The 23,559-nt window shown below is 40.9% G+C and overlaps 1 protein-coding gene across 2 annotated transcripts in view; it reads right to left on the bottom strand.

Annotated features, from left to right (window-relative positions):
* Positions 1 to 23,559, bottom strand: part of tmem192 (transmembrane protein 192) — a 55,248-nt gene that overhangs the window by 11,973 nt on the left and 19,716 nt on the right. The window contains exons 2-4 of one of the 2 annotated variants that reach the window (XM_068040036.1): positions 22,175 to 22,324; positions 20,761 to 21,013; positions 3,924 to 4,055 (exon numbers count right to left, since the gene is read on the bottom strand). In XM_068040036.1, coding sequence (XP_067896137.1) covers positions 3,924 to 4,055; positions 20,761 to 21,013; positions 22,175 to 22,324 — 535 coding nt within the window. The remainder of the gene's footprint in view (positions 1 to 3,923; positions 4,056 to 20,760; positions 21,014 to 22,174; positions 22,325 to 23,559) is intronic. The other variant, XM_068040043.1, reaches the window with a different exon arrangement.

Genomic DNA, 23,559 nt, shown 5'->3' with positions numbered 1-23,559 from the left:
TGGGAATTAGGGGTACCGGTTTAGGCTTCTCCACAACCTGGCATGTGTAGCAAGTCTTACAGAACTCCACCACAGCCTTGTGGAGTTGTGGCCAGTGAAAATGCTGTCTGATGCAGGCTTGGGTTGCTCACGATACAGACATGTCCACCAATTGGAATCTTATGGGCTATTTGATATTTCACTACGGTACCTTGGTGGCACCACTATCTGGTGAATCACTGTCCACTCTTTGTCTGCAGGTCTGTGAGGAGGTCGCCACTTCCTCATCAGCACCTCATTCTTTAAATAGTAGCACTCTGGGACTTCCTCTACTTCAGCTTCAGTTTGGGCAGTCTGTGCTAACTTTTTTAACCCTGGGTCGGCTTGCTGAGCCTCAACCAAGGACGACCTGCTTAACCTACCCTTTGCGTCCTCTAACTTCCCAAAGGTGGTTTCTGATAACCAGACAGTAGGGTCATCTGTGTACAGTGCCAGTTCAGCCTCCTCTGACGGAGCTTGTCTGGCCATGGACCGGGTCAACAGAGTCAGAAAAAATGCCAGGGACCTTTTCTTGCAAGCTGTCTCCCTGACCTCTTTCAGTCTCTCGAAAACCACTGGGGAAGCTACCACCTTTGGCCGAACCAGATTACTACCCAGGAGTAGGTCGACCCCGACCACAGGTAAACTAGGGACAAGGCACATAGTTAGCAGTCCTGAAACAAGGTCGAACTCCAGGTGCACCCGGTATAAAGGTATGGGCATATACTTTCCTCTGATACAGTTTACTAGCACTCTAGCATTCAATGCACTCTCTGCCTTTCCAAGCAGAAGGGACTGGGTGGCCCCTATATCCCTAAGTATGACTATGGGCTTACTCGTCTCACTCGAGGGGTATGGGGGTCACCTTTCTTCTGGAAACAAAATCCTGGTAACTCTCAGGGATTTTAAGTTTTCCCGCACTCTCAGCAGATGATGTACTGGGTTTTTACCGCCACAGTTAAAGCCACAGCCTGGTCTGCTGTGCTTTCCATCAGGGCCCCTTTTCCTGCACTGGTCTGGCTCAAAGGCTTTTGGGCGTCACTCCTGTTCTCAGCACCTTCCTTTTTGGCCTGAGGAGGGCCCCCTGTTTTTCCAGTTCTCCCTTCTCACCCATGGCTGTTTATCCTCCTATCACCCTCCCACCTTCTATCCTTTTCAGGTTTTTGGAGGTGACTAGGGAAGGGTTTCCCTTGGGGAAAGGGCTTGTGAATAAGTGTATAATCATCAGCCAGTATTGCTGCATGCCTGGCTCTTGGAACATTTTGTTCCTCCACTTGGTTTCTTCTGAAAGAGGAAGCGAGTTTTTGAACTTCGAGGAAAATCACTTGAGGTTTTCATGGGTGGGTGGACTCTATCTTAAGTGTCTGTACTCACTGGTCAAAAGTAAGCTGCTTAATTCTCATACTGGAGTTAAGTTTGTTCATGCTGCTTTTGGAGGATTCGGAACTTTTGGCGGTATGCCTCCAGTACTAGCTCATATGCGCCCAGAATAGCATTTTTTGTCATTTCATAGTCTGATCAACTCTAATCAGGCAACACTGAATAAACCTAATGGGTTTTCCTTTGCTTTGCAACAGTGTCCAGCTCTCTGACGGCCACTTCAGGTGTTTTGCAAGCTTTTCAAGAGACGGAAAATGCTTCCGCATACCCCTCATTAAACTTTGGGATGAACTGGAAGAACTTACCTGGTCCTGAGCTAGGGGTAACTCCCTCACCAGCAGTGCCTTCACTGGGTACATTGGGTCTTTCCTATTCAGTTCGAGCTGTCTTAACCTCCTTTGGAAAGTTTGTTCTTCCCTTTCCTCGCTTTTTCCCTTTCCTGGAATTCTCTCTCCTCTCTTTCTCCCTTTACTGAACACTCTCTGCTCTTTCTCCTGGAATTCTAATTCTAGTCTTCTCTTTTCACGTTATACCTTAGGTAATATAACTTTGTCTGTTTCAGATTCCACGCCTGTCTCTGGTTCTTCAGTGTCAATTTTAAAATGGTTGGCCACAAGTTTTAGGATTTAAGGCTTCCTAGTTTTTGAATGGATAGTAGTCTCTAATTGCCCAGCTACATTCCTCAACTCTTCGACAGATACCTGGCCCAAGTTATTGCACTCTGTTCTGGGAAGGTAGTGGCTTCAAACGTGGACAATTTAGCACTTGAGCACTAAAAAAAAAACACAAGAAAACCTGTATCCCAAGTCACCAAAGTCATTTTAAAAAAAATTTCTTCAAAAAAATATAAATTCAGATCTCCAGTCAGTGGATTAAAGAAAATCATCATTCAACAAAGCAAGATGGCGTGACATGATGAGCCCGGAGAGAGCATGAGGGGAAATAGGAGAAAACATGCGAGCTCAGGGCTCTGGTGGGGGATACTTTTGCTCCAGTGAGCTAGCGGTAAGAGAGGGAAACAGCAGAGGCAGCTAATTAGATGGTCTCAATCTTGGTGACGGAAGACATCCATGAGCTCCTTGCACTTAGTATTGGAAGGGACAAGGAAAGGATAATCCTGGAATACTGAGCAGTTCAATAGATGGGAGAAGGACCCAATAATATTTTACCTGGTCCAGCCAGCTCTGGCAGTGTATGGCTAAATTAGTTGTCCACCATCTGTTCAAATTTGTGTCCCTTGGATTTAAGGGAGTAGAGATGAGGGCCATATTAGGGGGAAATGGTCAAGGTGAGAGAGAGAAAGAAAGAGAGTAATGATTTTATTGGGAATGAGGGATTCAAAAGATGGAGGTGAGGATGTGGTTCAGCAGATCAGTAGCCTCTGAAATGTCATGGTGTATGAAGGGCCAAAGACTGATCAACTGGGATTTTGAAAGCGAAATATTCTAAAAGGACAGTCTTTTTTTTCCAAGGGACTGATGCAGGAGGTAGGATTGGGACATGGAAGGGGGATGCTGGTAGAAAAATGCTAGGACGTGATCAGAGATGGCCTGATTTTTGTGATTGTTATGATGGGCGAGGCCATGCGAGATGGCACAATTCAGACATTTCCAAGAGAAATGAGATTTAAGGCCTCCTTCCCACCCTATACCCAATGCAAAAAGAACAATGTTACTCTGTTGCATTATATTTCTCCTCAAAGAAAGCCACTTCAGAAAAAAAAACTTGTCACTAAATTTTAAAACCCTATTAGTAAAGAACTGCTGAGAGTTAATATTTTGTAGACAAGCCACTGCTCATTTTAAATCAATGCTAACACCAGTATATTACAGGAATTAGAGGAAGTGGTTAATTCTATGACTGTAAGTTTAAAAAATGAGTACTTGAAGTTAACATTTTTAGAACTTTGAAATAAATTCCTGAAAAGGGGCAAGAAATAAACAAAGTTGTGAAAGATTCACAAAATAAATTCCATAAGAAACTTCAGAATTGTATTTGAGGAAAGTTATAAAATGGCATCAAGATATTGCTGGTAAATACACCATTTAGCAGATGAAAGTATTCTAATTTTCTAGTTTTTTAAAAATGTATAACTGCAATTTAGAACAAGTACCAAGATGTAAGTTCTGTGGCTAATTCATTATTTTCTGGGTATTCAGATAGTTTCCAGTGATCCTAGGATGCCTTTGTTTTTCATGTAGCAACAACTGTTAAGACTAGTCATTCTCTTTAACCTAAAACCTGGATGTGGGGAGGAGCAGGAGATGGTCCTCTGTGCAACATGTTTAGCAAAATTAAACCACTCTTTATAAACTGGTTTATGGATTATTAATATTTTGCTAAATGTGTAATTCCCAAAAATAAATGCCCCCCATCAGCAGCTTTAATTAAAAAAACAAAAATGAAAGTAGTTTAAAAGATGGTGGGAAACTGTTCAAGTGTAAATACAGATGTGTTAAATCTATTATAGCTGCCACTTTGTAAGTACACAGCAGGGAATACTGGCCTCTTTTCTCTCCCCTCACCTGTGTAAATGATTAGGCACATTGAAGAAAAGAAAAGCTCCACTGTCAGGACTCCAAGAATAAAGTAGATCACCAGGGTTTCTAGTTCAATTGGCACCAGTATAGCAAGTATAAGCAGGAGAATCACATTTCCTAAAAAAAAGCAAGTACAAAGATCAGTGAATGATCCTTTCATAGGATACCGCAAAGCCAAATTTTTCAAATGTAAACCAGCCTATCGAAAGTAGATAAAATTGCATTTTACCAAAATCTCCTGACATTTCAAAGCTGTACTGTATGAAAACATTAAATCACGTCTCAATAAGTTACCCAAGCTAGTTAAAAATAAATCTCTATCCTGAGAGTTGGGGGGGGCGGGGGGTGCAGAGTGGTTAGGCAAATTAAAAAAGGTGTTCATACTCCCTCACTACTGCTCCTTTTAGTGCCTCTGAGAGCAGGGTTACTTATGCTAGGCTATGGTGCTAGATAATGGGGGTAAACCATGTCCGAAACCTAAACAGAAACAGGCAAAACAGGGCAGTGTTGAACAGCACAAAGAGAACGAATGCAGGATGAGATGCAAACCTAAAAAAAAAATCAGATGGAAAGTGCTGAATATGCTATATTAGAAGTTGGCTTTCCCCACAGGCTTTAAGAATTAAATAATTCTGATGGCTTGTTGCTGCAACTAATAAAGCACCTTCCCATTCCTTGTGGTGGAAGATTTCTTTATCTTTTCCGAACTGAACAGTCAGGGTTAAAGCAGAATATGATAAAGATGAATGCAGTTTGGCTTTTGGAAGAAGTACACTGCACAAATCAGGAGACCACAGCAAATGGAGGTTCTGCCCTATAAACTGTGGGACAGAATGCAGAGTGGTAATTCTGTTTAAGTAAGGGGACCTGCCAAAGTGGGATAGTGTTGCATATTTACATAAGCAAAATACTGCAAATGCTGGAATCTGAAATAAGCTTTACACCTTCATTATTTTTCAGTCATTACACAATAATGAATTGCAATAAGTGAATTAAGCAAAACTGATTCAATCTATTGCTCTGTACATCATCTTACTGTGGATTAAAGCAGTTTAATTATTTGAACCAAGTTTCTCCCTGCCTAGTTTAACTTGGTCTGCCTTTGGAGAGATTGCAGGATACGTGCAAAAGACACCAACATCAGGTCCAAATCACAAGGGTTTTGTTCTCTGTTACATCAGGTATCTATAGAGGAAACAAAATGCCGCTTGACAACGCAGCCTAGCATGTCGTCGTCAGAGCGCTCCCAGCTTCGCACAAACACAGAATAGACTCTTGCTGTCAGTATGGTGCTGCGCATGCGCAGCCTAGGTCAGCACCAGGCTTGTCAGGACTAATTCGCATAAGTGCACGAAAACGTCATCCCGTAGTGTAACCACTTCTCTCCCCCACCTACCTGTGGGCCACTCGCCCCCGCCTCACCACAGGACAGACTGTCGGAAGGGGAGAGACAGAGACAGAATAGGCAGGGGAGGGAGACTGAGCGCGGGACGGAGCGGGGAGCAGAAGTGGGGACGGAGCGGCCAGCAAAGCACAGGGGAGGAAGCGGAGAGACGAGTGGGGGAGAAGCAGTGAGTAACGTTGAAAAATGTTTCCACCAGTAAGAAGAGCATGTAGGTTCAAGAAATATGGGTGGGTAGAATTCTTTTTCAACGGAGTGTTATTTGGACATGGACTATAAAGCAGCTATTGAAAGATTTAAATGGAAATGGCTAGACATTTGAAAATTAATTTTAAAAGATAAAAGGGAGGGAAGTGAGAATAGCACAGGTAGTTCCAGTTAAAAAGAGTTAGCACTAGTGCAGGCGCAATAGACCAAAAAGCCTCCTTCTGCGTTGCAATGGTTGGTTGGCCTCTCATTCTAAAATGTTGTATATTCTGCCAACCCCTGCTATACTCCAAAACCACTAGGTGGAGATAAATTCATACTAGTGACAGAATAGGATTCAGATGCAGTGTAATCTAGTGTAGTGGTGACTTTACCCTTAAACTGTAGATAGATAAAAAAGGATACACCATTTTTTGAGGTACACATCAAAGAGAGAAAAGACCTGTAGCTCTGATCATGCAATGAAAATACGACAGACAATAAATAGTGTTTATGTTGAATCCAAATATAAAGCCTGCGGTTGTCATTTAAAGACTCAAGAACCCAGCACAACACTACAATTTCTGGCAACGAGGAGTATAAAAAAAAAGAGAAATAAAAGAAAAAAGACGAAGCGCAGAAGGTTAGTAAAGAAGTGCAGGCATTGGAGACAGTGCAGAAAAATATTCATGAGAATGGTTCGAGGGATGAGGAACTTAAGTCATGTGAATAGATTGGAGAAGTTGGGTCGGTTTTCTAAGAAGAGAAGGTTAAGAGGAGATTTGATAAAGGTATTCAAAATCATGAGGGATCGGCACAGGATAAATAGAGAAAAACTGTTCCCATTGGTGAAGGGATCAAGAACAAGAGAGCACAGATTTAAGGTAATTGGCAAAAGAAGCATTAGCAACATGAGGGTAAAACTTTTTCACGCAGAAAGTGGTTAGGATCTGGAATGCACTGCGAGAGCATGGTGGAAGCAGGTTCAATTGAGGCAGTTAAGAGGGAATTGGATTGTTATCTGAAAAAGAAGAATGTGCAGGGCTACAGGGAGAAGCCTGGGGTCTGGCACTAGGCAAACTGCTTTTTCAGAGAGCTGGTGGAGAAACGATGGGCCAAATGGCATTCTTCTGTGAAACAAAAAGAGAGAAAACCAGGACAGGATCAGGAGAGAAAACCTGGGCCGGAATAGAAACAAAAATGTTTTGCAGGTATGCAGAAATAAGATAAACGTGATACACCCATAAATTATTAAAAAGGGGTGCAAACCTGAACACACTAGCCATGTTAAGTAAAAAGGGGTTACAAGGCGGCAAACCACACAGACAACTCAGGAACATAAAAGACTTGCAATGAGGATACCAGATATTTTTTAAAAACATGTACGCACAACAATTGCCATTCTTTCCAGCTTTTAGAGACGGATGGCAACCCAGGGTCACACTGGAAGCAAATGGCTAGTCAAATTTGAACATGCAATAATGGCACCAGACATCAATATACCACAGAGAGCATTACTCCTACACTATGCTGGTCCAAAAGTCGACAATATCTTCGATACACTCAGACACCAGAACAGACTGATTATGATGCAGCGAATAATGCTCTTACACGATATTTTCAAATCGAGGCCAAATCCTCATTATGAAATTTTATGTCTTCAGGCAAGTAAAACAAGCGAAGTGCGAGATCCCTGACCACTGTGCGACGCGACTCAGAAATCTGAATTAGAATTACAACTTCACAGACATGGACAAAGGAATCATATCCCAGATCATTATGACCTGCCAATCACCAAGACTAAGAAGGGGAGGGAGAATTGTCAAACTTGCAAAGGTTACTCGATATTGGCAGAATGCTGGAAGCCAGAGAAAGACAAGACTAAGCTTTAGAAGGGAAGGAGGCAAAAAAACATGAGAATCCCCGAGGCCAGCTCAGGATCGTTGACCGAATCCTTGAATGCCAAGAAGAGGAAAGGTTCACCAGAGAGAGAAACATACTAAACACAAGGGCACAGAGGAAACCCAGAGAAAAATCTGGGGCACGTCGAGGAAAACCAAGACAGAGATTATGATCACCTCAAGTTCGAACATGCAATCATTGCGGTGGTGCATATCCTCATTACAAAACTTGTCCCGCGAGAGGAAAGAGGTGCAAAGCCTGCAGAAAGAGTATGCTGATCGAAGCCTGCACAAGACATTAACAACTTCAGCCAATTCGATTCACTCCGCACGATAGGCACTGGATACTGCAAAGGCTATGGGCCCTGACAATATTCCGGCAATAGTACTGAAGACCTGTGCTCCAGAACTTGCCGCGCCCCTAGCCAAGCTGTTCCAGTACAGCTACAACACTGGCATCTAACCGGCAATGTGGAAAATTGCCCAGGTATGTCCTGTACACAAAAAGCAGGACAAGTCCAACCCAGCCAATTACCGCCCCATCAGTCTACTCTCAATCATCAGGCAAGTGATGGAAGGTATCATCGACAGTGCTATCAAGTGACACTTGCTTAGCAATAACCTGCTCAGCGACACTCCGTTTGGGCTCTGCAAGGGCCACTCAGCTCCTGCCCCCGTTACAGTCTTGGTTCAAACATGGACAAAAGAGCTGAACAAGAGGTGAGGTGAGAATGACTGCCCTTGACATCAAGGCAGCATTTGACCAAGTATGGCATCAAGGAATCCTAGCAAAACTGAAGTCAATGGGAATCGGGGAAAATTCTTTGCTGTCTGGAGTCATACCTAGCACAAAGGAAGATGGTTGTGATTGTTGGAGGTCAATCATCTCAGCTCCAGGAGATCAATGCAGGAGTTCCTCAGGGTAGTGTCCAAGGCCCAACCACCTTCAGCTGCTTCATCAATGACCTTCCTTCAATCATAAGGTCAGAAGTGGGGATGTTCGCTGATGATTGCACAATGTTCAGCACCATTCGTGACTCCTCAGATACTGAAGCAGTCAGTGTAGAAATGCAGCAAGATTTGGACAACATCCAGGCTTGGGCTGATGAGTGGCAAGTAACATTCGTGCCACACAAGTGCCAGACAATGAACATCTCCTACAAGAGAGAAACTAACCAACTTCCCTGACATTCAATGGAATTGCGATCGCTGAATCCCCCACTATCAACATCCTAGGGGCTACCATTGACCAGAAACTGAACTGGGAGTAGCTATACACATATTGTGGCTACAAGAGCAGGTCAGAGGCTCGGAATCCTGCAGCGAGTAACTCACCTCCTGATTCCCCAAAGCTTGTCCACCATCTACAGGGCACAAGTCAGGAGTGCGATGGAATACTCTCCACTTGCCTGGATGGGTGCAGCTCCAACAACACTCAAGAAGCTCGACACCATCCAGGTCAAAGCAGCCCACTTGACTGGCACCCCATCCAGAAACATTCACTCCCTCCACCGCCGGCGTACAGTGGCAGCAGCATGTACCATCTACAAGATGCACTGCAGCAACGTACCAAAGCTCCTTAGGCAGCACCTCCCAAACCCGCAACCTGTACCAACTAGAAGGACAAGGGCAGCAAATGCATGGGAACACCATCACCTGCAAGTCCCCCTCCAAGTCACACACCATCCTGACTTGGAACTATATCGCTGTTCCTTCACTGTCGCTGGGTCCAAATCCTGGAACTCCCTTCCTAACAGCACTGTGGGTGTACTGACCTCACATGGACTGCAGTGGTTCAAGAAGGCAGCTCACCATCACCTCTCAAGGGCAATTAAGGATGGGCAATAAATGCTGGCCTAGCTAGCGACGCCCACATCCCATGAATGAATTTTTAAAAAAAAAAATCCATAATCTTAGAATTGTTGTCCAAATAGAATAAATTTGCCGAAGTCACAGGTTTTAAAGGCTTTGAAAAATCTTAAGAGTGAGGATGCCAAATGAGCTGGCTGATGCTAAGTGATTGTGAATGCTCAAATTGACATATGGCTAATTTGGTAGCTTGCAAGAGGCACAAACATACAGCCATCAGACCAGAAAAAAGCTGATCGAGGTCAATAATATTCGAGAGAAACTATGTAGGATTCAGGACCTAAACACAAATCATGTGAAGCCAGCGTGCCCGTTATGACTAGGTAAGGAAGGGGTCTTAGGTTCTCCTTTTGCCCGTCTCTGGTTTGACTGCAACAGGATTCATCCTTTTTTTTTAAAAACAGCAATTGAACTCACCACCTCAGTGAGCACTTGCTCCAGTTCCTCTAATATAAAATTGCAAGTGAACCAGAAAAGGTTTTCTTGAATTTAAACAAGAAAGATAAGTTTATTATTCTCATCACTCTAAACCGATTAAAATTACTAAAATATGCAACACATCCACGCTCACATTCACACAAGAACACACACACAAATAGATACAGAGGCAAAAACCAAGTTGGGTGGTTGGAGTAGAGTCCAAAATAAATATAATTTAAATACTGAAATCTTAGTCTCAGTCTTTAGTTGAAATTGTAATCTCGCTGGACCACGTGCACGGTTCAGGCTTGCTTCTCAGGTTCCACAAGGCAGAAAAGGGGGTATTGACCCTTGTCCCCTAGTTACCGGCTGTGCTGGTCTCGAGGTTTGAGGCTTTAGCAGCTTCAGTCAAGGCTTCTCTCGATCTCGACTGGAGAGATTGAGAGTGCGCGTCGTTTTCTTGCTTGCTTCCAGTTAGTCTGCCTTCTGACAGACTAAGCTTAGCCTCTCCAAAGCTGCACAGTAGTCACATGATATTCCCAAACCTCTTTGTTGGGTTAGTGAGGCCCTTCTGGAAAATTCTTCGAGATTCAAGGAGTCTCACCTTAAAGCTGTTCAGTCACACTTGGAAGGGTTTGGCTCTTTCAAAGTCAATGAGTGTTGATGGCTCTTGACAACAGTGTTGGCAAAATCATTTTAGGTAATTTAATAAGAGAGCACCTCATTGTTCTGGCTAGGTTGAGTCAATCATATTTGTCTCCAGTCTGCTGGGTTGTTGATTTGTGTGCAAATTGCTGTGGCCATCTTGGCTGCTCGCTTTTCTGTTTAAAAGGTTATTTGTAACAATTTCTAGTAAAAGTCTCAGGCAAAGTTCCACTCGATTAAGTTAATATTTTCCATTTGGCATGTGGGGTTTTCATAACAGCCTCTTTGAGGAGGCATTTCTGCCTAGATGACTTCATATGAACTTTTAGAATGGGCAACATTCTGGAGCAGGGTTTTCCATCACCAAGGTAGGTATCTCAAGTTTGGACTGCAAATCATATAAATGCCATAAACTGCTTAGTCACAGCAGTTATGATAATTATACACAGTAATTTGGCATTCAAGGGGGAAAAAAGTACTCTCAATGAGAGTATTCAAATAAAGGCAAGTACAGATATTTCATCTAACCACAGAAATCGATGGTCCTCACTCTCCAACACCTATTATGCAACACCCCTTCTAAATAATTCTGAACACCATTCCAGGCCATCTATCTCAAACATAGCTTTCACTAGTTTTTACAATGTCCTGAAGTTGTAGTTTAATTTGAAATAGACATCCAGATTCATTTCTTCCATTTCACTTAAAATATCGCAGCCAGTTCCCTCCTTTACTCTCCCAACCTTCTTTGCTCAGTCAAAAATATCTTTCGATTTCGAAGTCTCAATTGGAATTTTCTTCCTATATCTTCCAACTTTCTATTTTTCTCTCATCTTCAAAAGCCTCCTCAAAACGGACAACCCTTCCGGGTCTCTGCTCCTAACTTTTGCCAACTTGGATGTTTCCCTCGTGACCACTACTGAATGCATGGCCGGTCCAGAGCATGCGACCTCAAAACTTCAACATAACTCCATATTCAGATTGGTCTGTTGATTATACTCTGCAATACTTGAAGATTGCAAGTGTTGAATGGATCATCACTCCATGACCTTTTTCAGCCATTCTCTTAGTGATTTTGACTTCATTAAATATGCTTTCCATTTTCCTTCCAATGTGCAACACCTTGCATTTAATTTGTATTGAATTTCATCCACGCTCGTTCTGCCTATTTGCAAATATGGTTCAAGTCCTTCATGAATTCCACAGCTTTTAAAGAATTCGACTACCCCATTCCCAATTTAGCATCATTGGGAATCTGGATCCAGGTTGTTTGTATTTAGATTACAAAGCAGTAGGGCTCCAGCAGCAATCCAAGCGTCACCCCATTCAGTACGTATGAACAGCTCGACATGATTCCTTTAACTAACAGCTGCTGCTTCTTCAGCCAATTCCTTATCCAAAGCCCAAGTTTTACTTAGAATGATCATTATCTCAAATTTGTGTAGTTGTTTTTTATGCAGGACCTTACAGAAGGTTTTTGGGAAATCTTGGCATACTACACAAAGTTTTTCACTATTGACATGGGCTCTCACTTTCTCCAACAAGTCAAGGATGTTCCTTAGTCAGGATCTGCAAAACCATGCTGGCTGCCAGTTACTAGATTATTTCCATAATGTTCCTAAATAACCAATTTCAAAATTTTTCCAATTTAGTCAGCTTTGAGAATATGAACAATGCCAGCTCACTTCGAATCCAGTTTGACGTCTCCTGTATTCATTACAATAAATGCAAGTACTGTACTTCCAATGTTATTCCTAAACTCAGCTGTATTCAATGTTACAGCACAGAAACAAGCCATTTATCACAAGTCTATGCTCGTATTTTTCTTCATTTGAACTACCTACTACTTGCTTACCATTTTCTTTAGTCTATCTTTTTCAAGAAACTATCCAATTTCCTTTCAAAATAAAATAATTTTTTCTAACTTTTTTGTAATTATATTAGATTTGTGCCCTTTTGTTCCTGTCTAACTATGACCATTCATCCCTGGTAACATTCTAGTAAATATACACTGCATCTTTTCCAATGATCCAGGATGAAGTGCCTAAAACTGTACACAATATTCCATATGCAGCTTAAGTGCAGTCCTGTACAATTTCATGGTTTTCAAACCAAATAGAAAACCAAGGAATCATTTTGCTTTCTTCTGTAAATATGGTCTTATCTAGTTATACTGCCAACTTAAAAAATGTGTTGACACACACACACAAACCACATCTGTCATTATGCATTATACACTCTTTGGAGGTCTATTGTGCACTTGATACCAAACACTTTGCATTAATATGCAAAAGCTGAAAAGCAGGCCAGTCATACAAGCCAACACAGATCAAAGCAACACTAGAATGTCCAGGATGCAAGAAAGATTTCAAAAGTTAAGAATCATGTTGTCAAACTCTGGGATGGTGTGGAGGCATACAGGAAAGGGATGTCTTGCATTAAAATAACTGCGTTTGGCACTTAGTATCTTGTTCATGCTGCAGAATCACACCGAAGGTCAGTACGGAACACAAGGAGACTTCCTGCATACATATATGTCTGGGTCGGCAGCACATCAATCGTGAGCTGCCGGTAGTTCGGACAGTCTTTTGAGTAGCTTGCAAGGCATTCAGATCACCTGCATTATCCACAGTTATCATTAATCGTCACATTCTGACGTCAGCACGCATTGAGTCACAACACAGCGAGTCCATGGCGAAGTCGAGTGGTGAGTCCAGCAGCGAAGCTGCAAGGTCGAGCTCGAAGATGTCCAAGTTTGATTTACTGTCATCACCTGCTTTCTTCACTATGAAGTTATTCAATGGATTGAGGCAGCTGCAAATCAGTTTTACCCAACCAAAAGTAGTTCATTTTTACATTCAGAAATCTTATACAGGGAGATATGGGCAGATGTGTGGAAAATGAAAATGCCACTGTTAAGCAGTCATGAGAATTGCAAAAGGAATAATGCAAGACATCACTTCCTTGGATGCCTCCACACCACCCACTTGCCCCCCACCCCCTTCCAGAGTTTGACAACGTGATTCTTAACTTTTAAAATTTGTTGTTCCTTGCGTTGGATGATCACAAGTCTTCTGTTACTTCCCTCAAAAATATAAGCAAAGGTCAGGCAGCTGCAGCAACAAACCAGCACAAAATCTCATAATGTTTGCAAATCATCTTGGTCCTTGTTTAGCTCCACAGAATGTGCAATAATAAACAAACAATTAAGGACAGTATTAATGGATTAGACCTAACGAATCTTTTAAACAATAGGAAAACAAATATCACTTGCAATAAAATGAACAGACAAGGTTGACGAGGATAATATAGCTGATGTGGTGTATATGGACTTCCAAAAGACATGTGATACTTTAATCACATAACAGGCTTGTCACGCACATCGGAGATGCAATGATACAACATGCATCGAGTAACTCTGAAGAGTTATGAAAATACTGATTTTGTCTTTAAAAAATGAACATTTATTTTTTAAAAGAATGTACAATGATCCAAAATGGCTGAAGAGGGAATTAATCTTCTGCATATTCAAACAGTCTGACAAAGACAAAAGGACAAATCTTCAAAGCCAAAAGGTAATAATGAAACCCACCTCACACCTATCATTGAAACATTCCAGAATTGAATGACTTCTAAGACAAAGAAGGTGTGAAGTAGCCACATCCTGGGTCATTGTGCGATCACCATGGGATAGAAACCAGAATGTCTACTAACAGGAGGTGAGAAGGGACTGTTTTACTGACCCAGAAGGTGAAGCCAATTGTAACTGCTGCCATTCCAGAAAGCACATGCCCTGCGAGAGAAAATCCAACATCTACATTATACAGCAGAGAGCTAGAAGTAACCCACCAATGTCAACAGAACCTTCAATCAAGAGAGAAATTTACAATCACAGGGCTGCAACCTTCTATAAAACTCGACTCAAGAGAATTCAACAGGTTTATTGTAACCTTTCTTCTCTCCTGCCCCACGCCCGCTAAAACCCACATACCCCTTTCCTGTGTGAGCATGCTAGCGAATGCAGTTACGACAATTTTGGGACAAAATGTATTGATCAATAAACAATTGACTTTTTAAAAAACCTGTCATCTATGTTTATTTGTAAAATACAACAGCAAAGGGGCTAAACTCTAATACAAATACACTTGCTGCAGTCAGGTGGGGAGTTGAACAGTGGAAACCACCCACGTCACACCAGATGGCTGTAACAAATTGGGGGCTTGAAGCCAGGATCTGAACCACCAAACAAACAAGAGATTTGGAAAACGCGAGGAAAATTAACCTCAAATTTTGGAAAAATAAACCAACAGGTTTTCTTGTTTTTTTCTCTCTCTACAGTGCTAGAAACAAAAGAAATTGCCACATTTAATGCTGAGGAATTTGTACAGCAGGGAGCGATATCCCATGATAAGTTAAACAAATTAAGTGTTGAAGATTTAAAAAGCTTAGCTACAGGAGGTGGGAATCAATTTCAGACAAAAAACAAAAGAAACGTGAACTGGTGAAAAGTCTAGCCAACCATTTTAAACTTATCCTGGAGTTAGAAGATGACAGCATGGAATCAGAGTCTGAAATAATAATTCTAGCTAGAATTCAGTTGGAAAAGGGAAGAGATGCAGTTGCAGATGAAAATGGAAGAAATAATGAATCAGCTTCAAAAAAAAAAGAGTTTCAGAGGGAAAAAGAGGAAAGAGAGATGCAAAAAAGAGAGGAAGTAGCAATAACGTTTTAGTAGGAGAATGCAAACCCAAAATGAAAATGCTGCTAGTCACTCAAACCTTATCCCCAATTCAGAGCAAAAAACTTTGGATGGGCTGAGACACAAGACTACTGCCAAAATTTAATGAGCAGGAGGCAGAGTCATATTTATCTCATTTGAGAAAACAGCTACCAGGCTAAAACGGCCAAAAGAATTCTCAACTCTCCTCTCACAAGGAGAGTTCGTGGGTGGGGCTCGTGAAACTTTTTCCCTGTTATCAGAAGAAAGTTTGTCTGATTATGAACAAACCAAAACTGCAATTCTAAATGCATATGAGCTGGTACCGGAAGCATATAAACAGAAATTCCGACACACCCGGACACACCGCAGACTTACACTGAATTCAAAAGAATCAAACATATGAATTTTGATCACTGGATACAGTCTCTCAAGCTAGAACCCTCATATCAAACCTGAGAAGTGATATGCTGGAAGAGTTTAAAAATAGCATTCCAATTAGTATAAGAACTCACACAGAAGAACAAAGAATTCACAAGGCGAGAGAAGCCACCACCATGGCAGATGACTTTGATCTTACACAAATCCTTTACGCAGGGAATAGTCTTTCATGATAATTCCCAGAGGTTCGGAAAGGGCAGAAAGTGGGAAAGTGATAAAAGATGGAGTATCAGCGACAGAGAAACAAAAGGGGAGCACACAAAAAGCCCTCCACCAGCAAGGAAAGAAAATGCAGAGGACAGGAATGTATACCACAGACTTGTGTGTTCCATTGCAGCAACATAGAGCACATCAAAGCTGACTGCTGGAGGTCAAAGGGGAAGCACATTAATCTTGCAGGAGCGCACAAGACTAACAAAGAATAGGGTGCCCCAGCAGATCCGACTGTGGCCCGAGCCGTAGGAAAGAACCTCACAAATAATACTGCTGTAATTATGGGAGAAGTAGGAGAAAATTCCTGAAGGCTATCAGGATTTTGTTGTAAAAGGAACAGTATCTCCAAATCCCTCTAGTAAGAGAAGTAAACCCACTGTCCTGCTTCGAGACACTAGGGCCATTCAATCCCTTATGCTGGGTAAAAAGGAATGACCTTCCCACCAGAGAGTTCACTAAAAATGAAGGTTCTAGTAAATGGAACTGAAGGATGATATATGCATGTACCCCTGTAGAGTCCACTTGCAGTGCAACCTGGCTTCTGGGCCAGTTATTGTAGAAATTGTCCCTAGTCTACTGGTAGCTGGCATAGACTTGCTACTCAGCAAGGATTTGGATGGAGGCAAGATGGTCACAGCCCCAGTGATATTAGACCAGCCAAATGAGGCCAAGCAGACAGAGCAAATACAGGAGGAAGTCTCTGGAATCTTTTCTGCCTGTGCAGTAAGGGCCACGGCCACACAAGTTCCCCCAGACAGAGCTGAAGCAGAATATCAGCCCCATGACTCAGAGGTCTGGCTGGCTGAAACTTTTCCCCCCCCCGGAGATTTAGGGAAGTATATAACAGAACCCCGCCCCCCCCATAATTGAAGCCTAAAAGTAGATCCTGATTTTTAAAACAGACAGCTTATTCTGAGGCAGATGTAGAGAAGCTGCCTAAATGTTACTATTTAAAAAATGAAATCCTAAATGAGGAAGTGGAGACCCCCACAGCGATCCAGAGAGAGGTGGACAGTAGTTCACCAAACTGTGGTTCCCCCCTAAATATCACAGAGAGATTCTGCAAATTGCCCATGAAATCCCTATGGCTGGACACATGGGCATCCGAAAGACTCAAGCCCAAATTAGCAGACACTTTTACTGGCCACAACTCCACAAATCCTTCTCCCCCTGCTAAAACCTACCTATCTCTTTCTATATATGCAAGACACAATTTTGGGATAAGATGTATTAATCAATAAACAATCGACTTAAGGTTTTGACAAAACCTACGAGAAAACCTGTTGCTGTCTGTTCATTTGAAAAATATAAAAGGGGCTAAACTCTTAATACAAATATACTTGTTGCGGTCAAGTGGGGAACTGAACAGCAGGAACCACCCACGTCGCACTACATGGCCGTAACAGGCTTGTCAGCAAAATTAACACCCATGGAATAAAAGGGACAGTGATGGATATGAAGTTGGCTTAGTGACAGGAAACAGAAAGTAGTGGTGATTGCTTGTTTTTCCAGACAGCAGGATGGTATCCAGTGGGTTTCTTCAGGGATTGGTATTATGCCAACTGCTCTTCTTGATATATATTAATGACCTAGACTTTGGTGTACAGAGCACAATTTCAAAATTTGAGGAAGACAAGCTTGGAAGTATTGTGAACGGTGAGTAGGAGAGACAGACTTCAAGAGGACATAGACAGGCTGGTGGAATGGGCAGACACGTGGCAGATCAAATTTAATGCGGAGAAATGTATCACTAGATACATTTTGGGACGAAGAATGGAAGAGAGGTAATATAAAAAGAGTACAATTCAAAAAGGGGTTGCAGGAGCAGAGGCACCTGGGGGTAAATGTGCACAAATCGTTGAAGGTGGCCGGGCAGCCTGAGAAAGCAGTTAATAAAAGCATATGGGATCCTTTATCAATTAAAGGCAGTGCACAAAAGCAAGGAGGATATGTTGAACCTGTATAAAACACTTGTTTGGCCTCAACTAGAGTATTGTGTCCAATTTTAAAGCACTACACTTCAGGAAGGATGTGAAGGCATCAGAGAGGGTGCAGAAAAGATTTACAAGAATGGTTCCAAGGATGAGGGACTTCAGTTATGAGAATAGATTGGAGAACAGAAGGTGAAAGGAGATTTGATAGGTGTTCAAAATCATGACGGGTCTGCACAGAGTTGATAAGGAGAAACTGTTCCCACTGGCAGAAGGGTTAAGAACCAAAAGTTAAAGGGTGAATGGCAAAAGAAGCAATGGTGACAAGAGTAGAAAACTTTTTCAAGCAGCAAGTGGTTAGGATCTGGAATGTACTGCCCAAGTGTGTTGTGGAAGCGGTTTCAATTGTGGCTTTCAAAAGGATGTTGAATAATTATCTGAAGTGTTACTACCGTGGCAGGTGGAATGCACTGTTTTCACTTCTCCACAGGTCACAACATAACGTTTACTCAGTTACCGATACGGCCAATTATATACTCTATTTTTATTGCAGAATAGAATCCACCACCAGGTTTCTTTAATAAACAAAATCATCAAATTATAAAAAAAGACATTCAGTAAAGATGCAAAGCATTAACACTGATTGCAATATAAAAAAGTTCCTTTCTAACTTGGTCCAATACACACACACACACATACTCACTAACACACCCACCCCAGTTAAAGCAAAAAAATAAGGGTTTTCTCTGCAGAGTTTTTTTTTTAAATTGTAAAAATATTTAAAAAAAATACTTTGGCCAAATACTTGTCATCATTCCATATCTTTTCCTTCAAGAATTATCAGTTGTCCCTTTCCCAGTCTCCCAAATACGCATAGACAATCACTGGGAATTAGTTTTGGAGCAGTTCTCTTCAGACGATATCAAAGATTAGTCTGGCAGGCTTTCCAGGAGAAATGCAGCATCAAGGGTTTCAGTTAGTATTTAAAAAGGGGTTGCTCCTCAGGTTTTGGCTGCACTTCAGCCCCATGCTACTGATCTTTGGGCACCCGGTGCGGAGGCTGGGAGGAGGATCTCTGCACGATCTGCTCCTGGGCCTGGCCAAGGTGGCAATTCACAGGTCCAGGCTGCGGGCCGTCTGGGGGTGGCGGGGTGGGGCGTCCACCTGATTGCCTGCCCCTCTTCCGCAGTTACGTTCGCGCCCGGGTTTCCCTAGACAAGAAGCATGTGGTGTCTGCCGGTACTCTTGAGGCCTTCCACGACCAGTGGACACCACAGGGGCTGGATTGCATCATTGATGCAGAGAATGGTATTTTAATTTGAGTTTTGGGTTCATTTATCTGTTTTTAAATAAAGTTATTTTAAAATGTATATAAAAAGGGGCCTGGGGAATAAAGGCCACCTTATATTAAAAGAAAACAGGGTTAGATACAGAATAAAGCTCCCTTGACAAAAAAAAAATCAAGGGTTTCAGTTATCACACACTGGATTCACAGGGTTTCTCAGAGAAGTGGAGACAGGATGAACTGGTCTTCTTTTAGCAGACTGACCCCCAACTGATTCAAACCAATATTTAAACCAAAACCAACGCCTGACCACCATTAATTGTGACATGTCACTCCTCTGTAAGCAACTCCCACGGTCAGAAGGCACCTGCTTTATATTTAGCCGAAGAAATGTGACTTCCAGTAAGTGTTTTTAACAAAGTCCTTCCAGTGACCTTTTAAAAAAAATACAAAGTTCAGCATCTATGGAACCACTCCAGTCCTGCAAAGGAATCCATTTCCACATTTGTAAAAACACGAGTCCTCACATAAATATTAAAAAATTGAACTTTCATAACAGAAGGAAAAAAAATTTTGCAGGGCTATGGGAAAAAGGCAGGCGAATGGGACTAGTTGTGTTGCTCTTGCTGATTTTTCAATATATGTTTAAATAGCTCATGATATTTTTCATTTATCAGAAGTAGCTATCTCTAAAGAAATGGTTGGACACTCCTGAACCATGTGCTGGGTTATGTACACACCAGGTTGACTGTAATCAGAGTACAATAAGGAGGACAGAAAAAGATAGATAGCAAGCAGGTGGATTTTGTTTAATGTTATTTTTCACGCTCCCTTCGTCCACTGCCACATATGAAAATAACATTATTGGTATTACTCCTTCAGAAACTGAAGGCATTTTGTTTCAAATAAAAAAAAAAATCATCACTGGTTTCACCCGAGACAAAGCAACAAAAAACATAGAATAAGTCGGTCTAAATGTTTAGAGACGATTAGAGTATGGCATTATGCACAGGCACAAAGATGAAATTACTGTACTGTCCAGAAAAGCTAAAATGAGATTACAAAAAGCAATGTGTACTTATTGACCAGGCTTTGGCTTAATACGCATTACCTTGTACTGGAAATGATACAGTGGGCTGTCCTGGTTTAGCAGACTGTATAATTTAGAAATAAGAAATATGTAGCACTGCACTAGTGATTGCTGGTTACAATTTAAAAAAAAAAATGGATCAGTCATCAAGCATTATAAAGAACCTGCAATATTTTAAGAGTACAAAACTGCCATAAATATATCAATTGTAGAATGTTTTGTTAAGTGAACAAATTTTTTTTTTAATACTGTTATCATAGTGCTTCAGGAAATGGTTCTGCAATACCCGTTGAAGCTCTTAGTTTTGTAGTAATAACCCCATTTATACTGTGGGGTATTTTGTACAGCTTTCACACTATATTCTATAAATACATAAGTGTAATGGTTTGATGCTGAGATTCGACATTTTGCTGGATGTAGCTGCCCTCAAATGCCTGGAAAAATGTACCATTAAAAAAAAATCACTGGTAGCAAAACCCTTTCCAGTGCAGTCCACGACAACCAAAAGACTTTTGTTGTCTCCTCCAGAGGTGTGCTACCACTGACTACCTCTCGATATTGCCGGCATTCCCACTCCAGAATCAAATTGGTGACTTTCTGATCTGCATAACTTAGCAGAGCATCAGGCATCTTTATCCACCACACTATGTTAGCAAAACATCACATATTAGTTAAAACACTCACACACGCTTATCTTCCCAATTACAGTAAATTTTGCTCACCTGCAGAATGAATAAGTAATGGCAGGCGCTTCAGATGCCTTGTGGAGCGGTAAAGTGAGAGATAGCCTCTATTCCTGGCATTGGAATGCTGAGCTTGCAAGTAACATTCAAAGAGAGCATATAGAGCCCAAAGGATACTTTTTGTAATTACTATAATAGTTGTAGGGTTGAAGGACTGAAGGACATTTCTACAAATGTCAGCTGGTGTAACACACAAAAAGCCCAAAGGAAATGCCAGTGCTACAAAAGCAACCTAGAACAAAGAAGTTACACTTACTTCATTAAATTGTAAAAGGAAAATCAGGAACAAAGCTAATTTACTATATCAATGAATCCACAGGACGTTTTAGTTTTGTGTATATGGTTGAACATCACAAGTTCACAGTTAATGGAGATTTCATGAACAAACAGGTTTTGGGTGTGAAACATCTCAGATATCCAAGTGGCCTTGGACATGACTTGTAGGAGATCTAAACAAGTCAGTTATTTACTATTATTTGGGAGTGCCCAAGTGGGTTTATGATTTTTTTTTTTTTTTAAAAGTGAATGCCTTCATCAGTGACATTCATACTACATTCATAGCTTTGTTTTGTTAATAATGCTGTATATGTTGAGGATCGACTGGCTTCAAGGGTTACAAAAAGCGTCAAATGACAGACTCTCATTCTTCTGATAAATAGTTCACCACTGTTGTAGTGAAGACCATTGACAATAAAAATTGTTTACAAAATGGTTTTTCAACCATTCCAGTTTGACATTTCAATTGCAAGTCAAATTTGAACCAGGATATAGTAATTTGAATTTAACACTACAATCATAAGATTTTAAAAGACATTGCACCGGTTTGAAGATCGCAATTTATGGGGTGAAAAATATTTAATAGCACCAAAATAATCTTTGGGCAGATTATGAAGTGTTCAATCTATAACCATATTATATATTTCAAATATAAATTTTATATATGTTTTGCATTGGACAAGGGAAAACAAAATGTTTTTTGTTAAATTTGCTTGAAGAAATTTTGCCATAAAAGTGTTACTATTGAAGATCACCATTACTTGGAACTGGATCTGAAAGACAACTCATTCATTGTTGACAATATTTCCAACGTTGTTTTTAAATAAATTAATTTTTCTATTTGCTTTAGAAAATAAATCTCTTCAGTGTAAAAAAAAGTTTAGTTTAATTAGAACAAAATATGTAAACCATGAAATATTCATTACATGGGAAACTAAACTTTAATCTATCTTAAAATAGAGAATATGCTTTCAGAATGTCAAATAAAGTAGCTATTGAAGATTTATTACATTTTGCAGTTTTTAGTACAGCACTACATACAGAAAACACAACATTGTGTAGCAACACAAAGAATGTCTATTCAGAGACGTTCCTACGTAGGAAATCCAACACTCACATTGAGAAACATAAGCAGAATTCCCCACCATACTGTTGATACACCTTTGAAATGAGCTCTCACATCACCGACTAGAGCATCAGCATAAAGAAGAGGTTGGTCGATGAACAGATCCTCTTCCACACTTTGGGTTACATCAATGGATGAGTCCTAAAAAAAACGAATGATGCATGAAGAATGCTTGAGACATCCGACTATATCCTTTGTCCAACAGCATCTGCAAGATGTCTGCCTACACAATTCAGAGCAATTAGTACAGCATTGATAGTCTGTAATAAACACACTTTCAGCTTTGTATTTTAACTGCACAAAGGTGACATTCAACAGTGAAAACTTCACATCCTGTTATCCCACATTAACCCCTCATACACAGCACAAACGTTTCCATGATGAAAGGAATCCAGGTGCATATCACATGAATTACAGACACCATAGTACCATCCACAGCTCATCAGGGTACAAGTTCCTTTCTTCAGCACACTGTGAAGAAACAGACATGAGTAGCCTGGCAACATATTAACAGTGACTGCACTGATACTCCATTGCAAATTTGTTTCATGTTAAAACATCTCAGAACATAAAGGGCTTCTCTTCTATTGTTAAATATAAAAATGAACAATTGTCCAGGGAACAGATTAGTGGCATAAATTTCATGATGAATTATTTTAGGTATAGGCTGCTGAGGGAGGACAAATGCTCACATGCCCTGTCAAATGCACAATATATACTCAGAATTCAAATACAACTATAATTCAATTACAGATGTTTACAGAAGAGGTTAATCTTCCAGTTTGTTTTCAAAATATTTAGACAAATATGCAGACAGACTCATAGCCTGGTCAAAGACAGATTTCAATCTTTGCTGTGAAAAAAAATACATTTTCTGTAAGATATTATTTTCAAATTCCAAGTTAAACAAAATGAAGCAGATGTGCTCAAATCAACCCTTTATTCTTGTCTCAAGTGCAAGAACTAAGGATAATCTTCATGCAAAATTCTCAAAAAGCTCAAGTTTGTCTTCAAATCATTTAGAAAATACAAAGCACAGAAGTGACAAAATAGGTAAAGACAGACTTCCAGTTGTATTAAGGCATCCTAGGAAAGATTCACATTCCACACACACAGCCTTTGACATCCAAGGAATTGCAACCATAGGTATAGTTGCTAATCCTCTTCAGCTGACAATAGTGGTACATCGAGGAAAAACATCAACTCCAAACCCAGGCTTTGGTGGAAAGCTGAGGCCTTGGAGTAAGCACATTAATGAAGGGTATTCACACAAAAATGTTACAGGTAACTTGATCATGTTAATGTAATTGTTAAGTAATTTAAGACAGAAAACTTGGCCGGAATTTTATGCCCCCACCCCCCTCAAAGGGTGGGTT

The sequence above is a fragment of the Heterodontus francisci genome, chromosome 1 (genome assembly GCF_036365525.1).
Source record: "Heterodontus francisci isolate sHetFra1 chromosome 1, sHetFra1.hap1, whole genome shotgun sequence".
Taxonomy (NCBI): domain Eukaryota; kingdom Metazoa; phylum Chordata; class Chondrichthyes; order Heterodontiformes; family Heterodontidae; genus Heterodontus; species Heterodontus francisci.
The sequence above is the reverse complement of the archived record's forward strand: the minus strand, read 5'-3'. Positions and strand labels throughout refer to the sequence as shown.